The 13,366-nt window shown below is 38.5% G+C and overlaps 1 protein-coding gene across 1 annotated transcript in view; it reads left to right on the plus strand.

Moving 5' to 3' along the window:
- Nucleotides 1-203: 203 nt before the first annotated feature.
- AADAT (aminoadipate aminotransferase) overlaps nt 204-13,366 on the plus strand; it is a 63,820-nt gene continuing 50,657 nt past the window's right edge. The window contains exons 1-4 of the mRNA XM_044682289.1: nt 204-895; nt 2,262-2,379; nt 3,697-3,865; nt 13,020-13,152. Of these exons, the coding sequence (XP_044538224.1) occupies nt 2,313-2,379; nt 3,697-3,865; nt 13,020-13,152 (369 nt within the window). The 5' untranslated portion in view covers nt 204-895; nt 2,262-2,312. The remainder of the gene's footprint in view (nt 896-2,261; nt 2,380-3,696; nt 3,866-13,019; nt 13,153-13,366) is intronic.

A 13,366-nucleotide genomic window follows, 5' to 3' on the forward strand; every position in this document is an offset into this window, starting at 1 on the left:
AGCTGGATGGCCCATTGCATAGAATCCTAGTCTAGAGTCCGGAAGACTTGAGTTCAAATCTAGCCTCCCACATTTCCTAGCTATGTGACCCCAGGCAAGACACCCCTGTTTGTCTCTGCTTCCTCATCTGTAAAATGAGCTGGAGAAGGAAATGGCTAACCACTCCAGGATCTTTGCCAATAAAACCCCTTAATGAGTCAAATATGACTGGGAAGAGCAGTTTGTAAGAAGCCTTCATCTCTTAAAAGCTCTCCCTATCTTTCTTCAAAACAAACTGTGTCACCCACCTTCTGATGTCCCAGATAGTTGTAGTTTTTTTTCTATTTACTTGTCTATACGGTCAGTACCTGCCCCAGAGTAGGCGCTTATCACATGCTTGTTGCCTCCTATGTGGACCCGTTGGATGACCCCCCACCTCTCAGTGTTAAGTATTTATTGCATAGTGTCTGCCTTATAGTAGGCGCGGGACGCATACTTGTTGCGGCCACTGTGGACCTGTTGGGTCCCACCCTTCTCTTCAATAGAAAATCAACCCTGTCAGGTCGGGCCACTTTTTGCTTTTTTTTTTTTTTTTTTTTTTTTTTTTTTGCATCCTGGACACTTTCCCCTACTTTGAGCACCGTAGGCACAAAGCTAGAAGTTAGCAGAATCAAAACGAATTAATGGCAGGCTGTGCCGTTCCCAGGCCCGACCAGCAGATGGCAGGAAAGGATCACAAAGCGTCCCCGGCGCTCCCCTGGAAATGCCTTCCTCTCCCTCCCCTCCGAGCCTCCCGGGAGCCAAATACTTTATTCGGTCTTCCGGGCCGCGCGCGAGGAGACTGCCGAATCCCGCGGTGAGTTCTCTTCCCCTCGGAAGGGAAGGACTTTTGCCGGCCGCGAGCTTCCGGGAAGAGGTAATGGCTATTTTTTTTTTTAACTTTTCGATCACATTCCGCTCGGCCTACACTCTCATTCTCAATGAGAGGCGCCCCTGCCCCTCTGGGTTGAGGTAGGAGTTATCCTACAGCTAGGCGACGCCATATTCCCCTAGCACGTGGCTGCGTGAGGGGGCGGGGAGCCCAGAGCAGCTCGCCATTGGCCGAAGGCGGGGGGCGGGCCGGAGTGGGTGGGGGTCCTCCCGAGAGGTGTGCTGCGGGCGGGACCAAAGGAAGGGGTTGGAAGCCGAGGGGCCAACCAGGAGAGCCGGAGTTCCCCCTCCATCGCCGCCTCCCCCGCTCTCTCAGCCAGTCCAGAATAGACATTTGGATTTGTTCTAGGTTCTATGTCGTCTCCCCCCATTGGACTGTATTCCCGGGACTTAGCACAATGTTTGGTACATAGTAAGAGCCTAATAAATGCTTGTTGTACGTTGAAGTAGACTTTGGGGAAGCTAAGGCTCAGGGACCTGAAATGACTTGCCAGGGTTCACACTAGGTACTAAGTGGCAGAATCAGGATTCAAACCCATATCCAATGATTATAAATACCACGCCCGTGGCACTTTGCCACTGAGGCTGGCCACAGTAGTCACAGTTCTCATACAGACTGTAAAACAATGGTTATAATCTGGCTTCCGTTTATGGGTTTGGGGGAGGGGGAGGGGAAGAGGGTGTTCTTCCAGTTTTGGACTTAAGAGTCAGGAAGATCTGAGTTTAAAATGTGACTTAGATATTTACTAGTTTGTGACCCAGGGCAAATCACTTAACTTCTCTCTGCTTCAGTTTCTTCAACTGTAAAATGGTGATAATAGTAACACCTACTTCCCAAGGTTGTCATGAGAGTTCAATGTACATAAATTGCTTTGCAACCCTAAAAAAAAAAAAAAAAAAAAAACGCTAGGTACTATTATTAATATTTTATAAAGTTGATGTTTAATAAATAATTTGATAATTCTTAACTAATTTAAAATTACTTTCTGTAAAATTTTCTTACTGTGTAATTCCATGTATTTTATTTCATGCTTTTTAAAAATGTTATGCAAAGAATGTATCCATAGATTTCATTAGACCAACAATGGCTCCATCACACACACACACACACACACACACACACACAGGTTAAGGGCCTGAGAGATCTGTGTTGCCTCCTTCCTCTATCATTTAGGAATCAGGCCATCTACTGCTTCTCCTACTCTAGAGTTTATAAAAATATTATAAAAGGATTAATTATCAGTTGCTATTTCACCAAACCAAATCCAGTAGACAAGCAACTATATGTAGAATAAAGTTTGGGGCCTAACTTGACATTATTATACTGAAAAGTTAGTTGTTTCATTTTCTAGGCCCGAACACACTGAAGAAAAGGACTGTTATTTCCAATCACCCTAACAAACATGAATTACACCCGATTCATCACAGCAGTCAGTGCAGCAAGAAAGCCATCTCCAATAAGGCTCCTGAGTGAGTATGGGGGTTTTCTGGTTATCAGTTTTCCCCTGGTGTTTCTGACAACTGGACAAGTACATTCAAGTTTTAATTATTCAGTGTCCTTGATTATGAATTGGTTATCTCAAACCTTTATTTCTCTTCCTGATCTCTGCCATGAACGTTTATGCAGGTCACTCATTTGTAATTCCCATATCTTTAGAAAGAGGGTAGGGAGAAACAAATTAGGTCAGTAAGACAGTACTGGCAGAAAGGCTTAGTTGAACTGAACAACACTTAAAAAGGACACATGTGCCAGTGTTCTAGGCACAAGAGATATAAAAACAAAAAAGAAAGCCCCTGTCCTCAAGGAAATTGTATCTTCTGAGAGGAAACAAAATGTCACGCAGCAAGGGTCCTCTTAGAGTCAAGAGGACCTGGGTTCAAATGTGGCCTCAGACACTTCCTAGCTTAATGACCCTGGGCAAGTCACAACTCCCAATTGCCTACTTCTTTCCCTTCTATCTTAGAGTTGTTACTAAGAAAGAAAGGGTTTTTTAAAAAAAGTCATACTGCCTGTATGACCGGGGACAAATTACTTAACCTCCATAGGCCTCATTTGCTTTGTCTAGAAAGTGAAAGATTTTCATTAGATGACTTTTAATATCCCTTCCAGCCCTTGATCTATGATCCTTTGTATACAGTAAGCAAATAAAATGTAAATTAAAAATAAAAACTAAAAGCTATACAAAATGATTTCAAGACAGAGAGATCTAATATCTTGGGGAAATCAGAAAAGGCCTCATCTAAGCAGTGGTGTTTGAGTTGGTGGAGAGGTTCAAAAGAGTCAGCCAGTAAGAGGTTTTCAGATCACAATTATTTCACTGATAAGCTGAGTACTGGTCATTCTTGAAGACCACCTAATAATGTCTAACATTATTCAGCATTTGACCAGTGCAGTCTCATTTGATCCTCACAATAACTCCATGAAGTAAGAACTAGAGTTTTCAGTGAAGAGACAGAACTTCTGCAGGTACAGATAAGAAAACTGAGACATAGATATGAAGGGAGAAGTGACTTGAACAGTCACACAGTGTTAGGAAGGGATTCAAACCCAAGTGTCTTCACTATTCCATTACCAAGGGATAGAGGAATCTCATTCAGCTTTGGTGAAAAAAATCATTTTCCAATGTAATTGTAGGTCTTGTTATATATCAAACTAAGATGAAAATTTTCAGCCTTCTGTGTCTTGAAGAGGGGGAAAAAAAACACATTGTGTGCTTTCCTTGTTGAAAAGTGACAGCTTGAATGAAGGGATTTTTTGTCATTTACCCCTCTCTATATTTCTTCTAGCTGAACTGATGCAGAAATCACCACCATCACTCATTTCCTTGGCTGGAGGAGCTCCAAATCCTAACACTTTCCCCTTTAAGACTGCAAAGTTCACCATAGATGATGGAACTGCCATTGAATTTGGGGAAGATTTAATGAAGAGAGCTCTTCAATATTCCGCCTCAGCAGGGTAGCTATCAAAAAGATGACATGGTAACTTTATGTCCTAATTTTCAAGAGTATGAGTATCAGCAACACAGTAAGTTCTGTGCTTAGCAGAATTAATGATGGTATTTTCTAACACAGCTTTCAATCTAGATCCATTTGGAGGATTGGGGAAACAGAAGCAGAGGGGAAAATACTGGCAATAGAAAGATTCTTAGAAAACAATAGTAAAAGCTGAGTTCTCAGCATGGGTGAGTTTCAGTGTGCGCCAGTAGAGGGAGGACTCACACCAATGAGTTCTGAAATCCACTAAACTACCAAGTAATACTCCTGCTCCATAGGCACAGTGGCCCTGCTTTGGAATCAGGAAGTAAATGAAATGCAGCAAGGATTTGAACGCCTACTATGTGTTGGGTGCTAAAACTCCAGAGTTCAGAAGAATATAGACTATAATATTGGGGAGGGGGGAGGTAGAGGAAAACAAATAATTATAGCAGCTAATATTTAAATAGCACTTACTATGTGCCAGACATTGTAGTAAGCATGTTACGATTTTTATCTCCTCACAGCTACCCTGCTAGGTAGATGCTATTATTTTCCCCATTTTAATATGACCTACCTAGCATCACACAGCTGTATCTTGAAACTGGATTTGAACACAGGTCTTCACTTATACACAAATAAATAAAAATATAATTTGAAGTAAATATAAAATACAAAGTATATAACCCCATACACATATGCATATACATATGTAGATAGGAGTAAGGACTAGATTTGATTTTACTGGGATAGAAACTCTCATCTGAGAAAATTCTCCTTACTAATGAAAGTCAGCACTTTCTTTGGGAATTTAAGTACTAAGAGGTTAAGCGACTTGTCCCAAAACCATGCAGTCTATATACTATATACACAGGGTGCCCCCTGCTTCCCCGCCTTACCCCACACAGGAGAAGGAAAAAGCATTCTCATTGGGCTGCTGGGCAGAAGGATTGGTGAGCTGAGGAATGTCCTCAGCAAGTGTAGAGAGGGGGAGGGGAGTGTCCCAAGACTCTGCTCCCCTCCAGCTCTGCTGCCTGTGAGCTGCCCACCTTACTTCCTGTGCACTCCCATTGGGCTGCTGGGCAGAGGGGCAGGTGGTATATGAAAAAATGTCAAGCATGGTGGAGAGGGGGAAGAAGCAGCTCTGCTCAAGTTCCTCTGCCTTTCTAGTAACAAACTGGGGTGGGGGAGGCCACATACTCACAGAGAGCACTCTACATGCCATCTTTGACACCCAGGCTATAAGTTTTCCATCACTGGTATACAGTATATGTATATATAGTATATATACACACACATACTCATCTAGGAGATACATGTCTAGATATAGACATATGTATTAAGCATGCACACACAGCAAGTCAACAAATATTTTTAAAGTGCTTACTGTGTGCCAGCCACTGTGCTGTGTGTTAATGGTTCAAAGGAATTTTTTAAAAAGTCTGCCTTCTAGGAGCTCATAATCTCACATGGTCTCATTCATTAATTCATCTAATTATTATTTATTGATGTATACAAGGCATTGCCAAGTGTTGTGGGTAATGCAAAAATGATTAAGATCATCTTTGGTCCTTATTTTTATTGAAATTATTCTAATTCTAAATTTTCCAATGGAAATGTTTGCTCATACATGTGTATACATTTATGGTCATGGACTGCTCATTAAAATGACATTTATTTAATACAAGTGGAATTGTGGCTATTTTTAAAATGCCATTTCTATACAGCTCAGTTTGAGGTTTCTTATAGTAAATGGATCATTTGCGCAATTTATCCTACCATGTAGTTATTGGAAAAGCTGAGGACATTTTGAGCTTTGAAAAAATCTTGCAAGAGGGCACTTAAAGTCATACCATCTCTTTACTAATCACTAAAAACAGATATTTCTTTGGCACACTAGATTTGTAAGTGGTGGATTTGTTGGTATTTAAGAAAGCCACAAGAAAGATCCCAAATCTAGAAAACATAGCCTATTAGAAATTGATGGAGTCCCTGTTTTTTTTGCCAAAAACCACTAAGTGCCATTATATGGTTGATAGAAAGCCAGTTTAGGGGTCATAGAAACCTAAGTTCAAGTTATACCTGTGAGACAAACTGCCCGTATGACCCTGAGCAAGTCACATTTTGATCTCTCACTGCCCCAGACTATTCTTATTTTTTTTCCAAGCCAATTCTTTAAGGCTATAAATTACTGAGTTTTTACTAATCTATAGAGTTCCCTATACCATTAAAAGCCTTAGTATGGACAAAAAACAAAAATCCTAGGAGAGGAGATTATAGTCTCTATATATACCAAAAGTTATTTTATTTTGCTTTTTTAATCATAAAGAGATGTCACATGTTGATACTTAAGAGAAAAAGGAATATTTTAAGCTGCATTGAAATATAAGAATAAGTTTCCTGCTTCCAACAGTTACTACTTGTGTGGTAGTTTGGGCACTGTCACTTAATTTCTTCATCTGCAAAAAGAGAACTGGGCTAGATGGTCCCTGAACTCCTTTTTACCTCAAGATCTATGATCCTCAGAATGTGAGGAGGGGAAGGGTCTACTAGTTGGTGTTGAGATGACATCAGACCATCATTTGATAAGCTGGTGTCCAGACCAAGTCAGAGTAATACATTTAATGTCTCCAAAAGCTACATGTGAATAATTTTCAGTAAGGAGTTGGAAGCAACAAACAAGTGTGGTAGACCTTGTGTTATAGATGGAAAAAGGAAATTGTCTTCTTTCATTAAAGTAGCCTGCTTTTCCTTCCCTTCTAGTATTGTCCTTCCTAATTTGCTGGCCTCTCCCTCTCATATTCCCTGCCTGTTTTTATCTCTTTCTACAGCCCCACACCCCATTGTATTAAGTTCTTTGCTTTCTTTGGACTTTCCTTGATGGTTGGCCCTGGGACATAATTGGGAAGCAAAGTAGTACCATGGATGGCACACTGGATTCGATGTCAGAGAACCTCCCTTCAGTTCCTTGTTCTGCCAGGTCTCCTGTGTCACTTTAGGAAAACCACTTAATTTCTCTGAGTCTCATTTTCTTCATCTGAAAAATGAGAGGGTTTGACTAAATGACCTTTAAAGACTTTTCTAGCATTGAATCTAAGACCCTGTGATTTTATTCAAGATAACTAAAATATTGGTATTATTTTCTATAACGGTATATGTGAGGGCAGAGGGAAGTTAAGTGTTTGAGATTGAGGATACAGCAGAGAAAACTCTTGAGAGGATCTGCTACCTACCACAGGGCCATTGTTAACTTGCTTTCCATTTCCAGCATTTCTTTTTTGGTCCAGGTGTGCCAAAGGATACAGTAGTCTTTCTGGAGACTTCTACATAGCCCAAAAGTTTCAATTTGATCAAACAATGGCTAATTGATTTTGAGATCCTTTCTGGGCTTATTTTACAAGAATTCTCTAATAATTAACTTGTATTTTTTTTTCTATGCTGGCAGAGACTCCAAAATGCAATTCCTAACATTGTGTTCTGCAGAATTATTCATGTGCCTTTGTAAAATTTGAAAGTTAGAAACTTGTCCTTGCTTCCTTCAACGTGAAGAACATGCAGTCCTTGCCCATAATACCCCATTGTCAGCATGCCCCTAGAAAATGAATTTATTTAGGGCTTAAATGTGGTTTGATTGACTAGACCAGAATTCTCTGCCTGACCTTGAAAGCTAAGAATAAAATACTAATGACATTATCAATAATAACTGGCATTTACATAATGCTTTCAGAGCACTTTACAAATATTATCTCATTGAGCATTTGGGAAATAGTTTCTACTCTAAGCTTGAATGAAGTGGGAATGGAATTTAGAGAACTGGCCTTGAACCCAGGAATCCTACTACTGACATACAGGCCTAAATGACTTTGGAAAAATCAATCAGCCTATCATCATTCTAAAGCCAGTGGTGTCAAATCCAAATAGAAACTAAGAGCCACTAAACTATACAGAAGGATCCCTTTAGGCACATATTGACTTAGAAAACCACATGGTAACATTATCTATGTTCTAGTATATTTTTTTTTTATTTTGTAAAATATTTCCCAGTTACATTTTAATCTGGTTTGGGCTACAGTCTGGAGTGCTAGACCTGTGACCTAGCCCATGTTTGACCCTCTGCTCTAGGTAACAATTTAAAATGATAAATTGTTGACTACTCCTTTGAAAAAGCTAGGTGGTTCAGTAGATAGAGCGCAGAGCCTGCCTGGAGTCAGGAAGATCTGAGTTCAAATGTAGCTTCTGACACTTACTAGCTGTGTGACCCAGGGCAAGCCACTTAACCTCTGTTGACCTTAGTGTCCTAGAGAAGGGAATGACAAACCACTCCAGTATCTTTGCCAAGGAAACCCCATGGACAGCATTAGCATGCTCTCATCCACAGGGTCACAACAGGTCAGACACAGCAGAACAACAATTTTGAAACGGAGTTTCCTTACCACCCTGTGTGAACCTGTTGCCTTGGCAACGCTTCAGATTTGGAATTCATAGATGAAGTTGTTATTGCATACGCTGCAGTGAAGAATTCTCAGCACACTCTGAAACAAAAAGACCTCTTAACTGAGGTTTGCCACTCTAGATCTTGGGTAACTTTTGCTGCCCCTGCTCCTAATTAAAGTTGAGGGAGCTTAATGGCAAGGAGAAGCTTCTTCAAAGAACTTGCTCCTGGCATTCATGGCTTTCCTCCACTCCCACTGTCCTTAATGTCCAGAGTATCCAGTACCAGCACAGTCTGTTCAAATTTGCAGTCATTTTGAAAATGACTTGTTTTTTACATCATTGACATTTTCCAGGGTATCTTGCTTCCTCCTTGAGAACTATCTCTTATAACAAAAATCTAAAATGAAAAAAAAAAAAGTAATTCATTAAAACAAACAACATACTGGAAAAGTTGGAATGCAAAATAATAATAAAAGTTGTAAAAAAATAATGCAATATTCTGTACCCAGAATCCTCTACCTCTGCAAAAGAGACGAGGGTTCACAGGTATTTTTACTCAAGTCTGAAAGACTCTTGTGTTACAAACTATATAGACAGAGTAGAAGACAAGTGCAGTCTCCCATTGCCCAGTTAACATGGCACAGGTTAAAGGCATTAACCAGTTTCTTCCAGGCATTCTGGGTTGCCGTTCCTCTTTTATTCTCTACTCTTTCCAATCTCCAGCTCCATCCCTTCTGAGATTCTTCCCAGGGTTCTTTTTTTTTTCCCCTGAACTCAGAGGTCATCTTGAGGAGTCCTTTTTCATCACAATTCCACCACACCCTCCCTAGCATCATCAACCCACTCAGGTGGCCCAGAGCTCCCAACCATCTCGCAGGAAATATCACAACCCCCTGCCTAGACAATGCCAACTCACCCACACCAGGCATGAAGGAAGTCATTCAGCCCATATATATTGTCCTGGAATGCCATAGCCTTATTCTCTCCCTTGCAACATCTGCACACTCAAAACCTCATATTTACATTTTAACACAGCTGTCCTACAATCCAAGATCTCCCACAGGTTCGTAGTAATTTGACGGGAGGGGATATTGCTAGAGACACACATAGACAGTACACAATGGTTAGTGTCAGACCTGGAGTCAGAAAGACCTAAACTCAAATCCTGCCTTGGACACTTCTTAGCTTTTTTTACCCTGGGCAAGTCACTTAACCTCACTTGGCCTCAGTAGTTTTCATAGTAAAATGGAAATAACAATACCTCTTACCTCACCAGGTTATTTTTGAGGATGAATTATATGCACATGAACACACATACATATATAATTTCATATGATATATATCATTACATCATATATTGTCATTTTATATTACATATATTTATGTTATAGGTATATATAACTCTGAAAACTTTAACATGCTCTATAAATGCTAGATATTATTGCTAGTTAGGATATCAGGAATTGAGAGTGTCCCAGCACTATTTTCACTCCTTGGATGAGGCTCCACCATTGATAGATTATATTAATTTCAGCAAGTCCTTAACCTCTCTGCTTATTTCCTCATTCTGTTGCCCACCTAAAGAAGAGAGATAATTGATGATCAGCTAATGTTGGTAATCCCCCTTATGGATTCTCAGAAGCAAAAAAAAGTACCATTTTAATTAGAAGTGAACAAATTGTATTACAGGTTTAGAGCAGCAGTTTAACTTTCCAAAAGTAATATACATGGCTGCTTAAGTAGACCAAAAATGAGCTCAAACCCAGAAGCTTCCCTTAATTAGGGCTAATGGATTAAAAGACTTATATTGTCTTCTAAATGGGACAGCAAACAAATATACCTATTCCTTAGAATAAAATGGAATGTTTACTGAAATTAAGACTATTGCGATAGGATACAAAAATAAATCCTTTAATAAAAAGTCATTGGTCAGGGACCACAAATAAAAGATACAGACCCAAATGGAGACCTAGCAAAGCAATACTAAGTAGTGGGTAAATCAAATAACAAATCATAAAAACAATTAATAATTATGTGAAAAAATTATAACAATGAAACATACCAAAATATCTAGGATCCTGCTAAGGCAATCCTTGAAAAAAATCATATTTCTACAAAAACATAGGAACAAAATAGAAAAAGAAAAAGAAAAATTTAATGAATTGAATGTTCATGTTTCTTTTTTTTTTTTTTAAACCCTTACTTTCCATCTTGGAGTCAATACTGTGTATTGGCTCCAAGGCAGAAGAGTGGTAAGGGTAGGCAATGGGGGTCAAGTGACTTGCCCAGGGTCACACCTCATGTTTCTTAATTAGAAAGTCAAAATAAAATCAGAATATGCACAGGAGAGGAGATATTAACAGTTGGAGGAAAATAAATACATTAGAAAGAAAAACCCCATAAAAATGATAAATAAAATCAAATCTGTTTTAAGACTAATAAAATTAATAAACATGACTAATCTGATAAGAGGGCTGAAAATAAAATCAATAAAATAGCAAATAAACAAGTCAAAATTGTAACAAAACCAGAAGGAATAAAAAGGACAATCAATACATTATGCACAGTTATATGCTAAAACTGAGAACACAAAAGAAATAAAGGAATGCCTTCAAAAATATAAAATACCAAAATTATCAGAAAACCAGCTAGAGTTCTTAAATAACCCATTCTCAGAAATGAAAATAGATTTAGTTGTAAGGAATTACTAAAGAAAAAGACTTCTAGTCTTGATGGATTCACTAAAGAATTCTATCAGATTTTTAAAGAACAATAACTATCAATACTTCACAACCATTCTCAAAAACTGAGAAGAATCACCCTACCAATATCCTTTTTGTGAATCAAATATAGTTCTAATACCTAAACCAATGAAATATTAAACACAGGAGGAAAACTATAAGCTAATATCATTAATAAATATTGGCTCAGAAATTTTAAACCATTTTCTGTCAGAGTACTTTGATTTGTCCAAGATATCTTTCATTATAACCAAGTAGGATTTATGCCAGTGAAACTTAAGAATGAGTCAATATTAGGAAACTGGTAAATATAATTAATTATATTATAAACTAAAACCATCAACAACCACATGACCATCTTAATAGTTGCAGAATAAAGCTCTGACAAAGTATAGCATTTTTTAAAACTAAAAACCCTACATAGATTAAGCCCAGAGGAACTTTTAAAAAATAGTATAAAAAGCATCTCTCTAAAACCAAAAGCAAGTATCATAAGAAATGGGTAAACTATTAAACATCTTTCCTAATATAAGTGAAGCAAGGATGCCCACTCTCCCTACTGCTATTTGATATAGTTCTGGAAATCTTAGCAATAGCAATAAGACAAGAAAGAAATTAAATGCAGGAAGACAAATATAAGATAAAACCATCCTTATTTGCTGATGAGATGATAGTTTACTTGTAAAATCCTAGGGAATCAGCAAAAGATATTAATTGAGAAAATAACTTCAGCAAAGTTTCAAGCTACAAAATAAACCCTCAAAAATCAACAGCATTTCTATATAACAATAACAACCCAAGAAAAAAAAATAGAAGGAAAATCACATTCCAAATATAAAATATCTGGGGATCAACTTGCCAAAACACACAGAAGATTTATATAAATTAAGACGCAAAGTGCAACAAAGAATAACTTAATGGAGCAGATAGCAATAGTTCATTGAAATAAAGAATATCTTCTTGGTCTTTACTAAAATGCAGTGTGGGGACGGGGGCGGGCAGTTGTATAGCACAGTAGATAGAGCACTAGATCTGGAGATGAGAAGTCTTGGGTTCAAATTTGACCTCAGACAGTAACTAGCTGTGTAACCCTAGACGTTTAATCCCCATTGCCTAGCCCTAACCTTTCTTCTGCCGTGGAACCATTACATTCTATCAATTTTAAGACAAAAGGTAAGGGGTGTTTTGTTTTTTTCTTTTTTAATGCTCTTTGCTCTTTACAGTTAAAATAACTTCCTCCACAATTCAATTCCCACCTCCCTTTTCATTCTTATTTCTATTACTCCCCTCTCCCCACTCTTCAGTACAGTCAAATTGATTTGCCCCACACACTAACATTGCAGCTTCTGAATCCCATTTTATAGATTGAAATGTGTTCCTTCACCTCTTTGCCTAGTGGAATCCCTAGCTTCCTCCAAAACATGACTCAGGAGCCACCTTTTACATGAGACTTTTTTTGATCCCCCTCTTGAAATTTCAGAATTATATTTTATGTTTACTTTTATACCTGTGAATTTGGAGTCAGAAGGCTTAGGTTTAAATTCTACCATTGACACTTACTACCTATTGTAACCTTGGAAAAGTCTCCCTCCAGGAGCCTCATTTTCCTCATCTTTAAGATGAAGGTGTTGGACTATAAAGCCACTAAGATAATCCTATGTCTATAATCTATAACCCTATGTTTCCAGTAGCAAAATAAATACAGAAATAGTTACATTCTCCCAACATAATATAAATTCCTTGAAATCAAGTCAGCAACTCTTCTGTTTTCATCTTTGGCTACTCTGTGCTCTTCCTTGTAGATGATTAACAATTGTTTGTTGAGTTGAATTGAATTTTTTTTTTTTCTGCAAAGTGCCCAAAAGCAATTCCGAGGTAACCTGTGTAAGCCTGCCTCTGTATAATACAGAATGAATTATGCACCAAGGAAGAACAAATACTGAAATTTAATTTGTGTTTTAGGATTCCAGAGTTGTTGTCCTGGCTGAAAAAATTTCAGAATAACCTCCACAAACCCCTCACTGCCCAGTTCAGTCCTGACCAAGGGCAAATGGAGATGTGCATCACCACTGGGAGCCAAGAAGGCCTTTGTAAAGTAAGACTGAAAGAAAAATGGACCCTACAGGTAGAATTGAATATGTTTAGAAACACATGCCCCTCTTGGTGGATTTTCTTGTTTTCTGGATTCTAGTTGGTGCCACATTAGTGACCATTTGAGCTGAAGACTGAGGAATCACAGATTGGGGGTCATGGAGTGTTGCTGATTGCCTAACCCAAGCAAAAGAGAACCAACTTTTGGGTTCTCTACA

The sequence above is a fragment of the Gracilinanus agilis genome, chromosome 6 (genome assembly GCF_016433145.1).
Source record: "Gracilinanus agilis isolate LMUSP501 chromosome 6, AgileGrace, whole genome shotgun sequence".
In the NCBI taxonomy this organism is placed as follows: Eukaryota; Metazoa; Chordata; class Mammalia; order Didelphimorphia; family Didelphidae; genus Gracilinanus; species Gracilinanus agilis.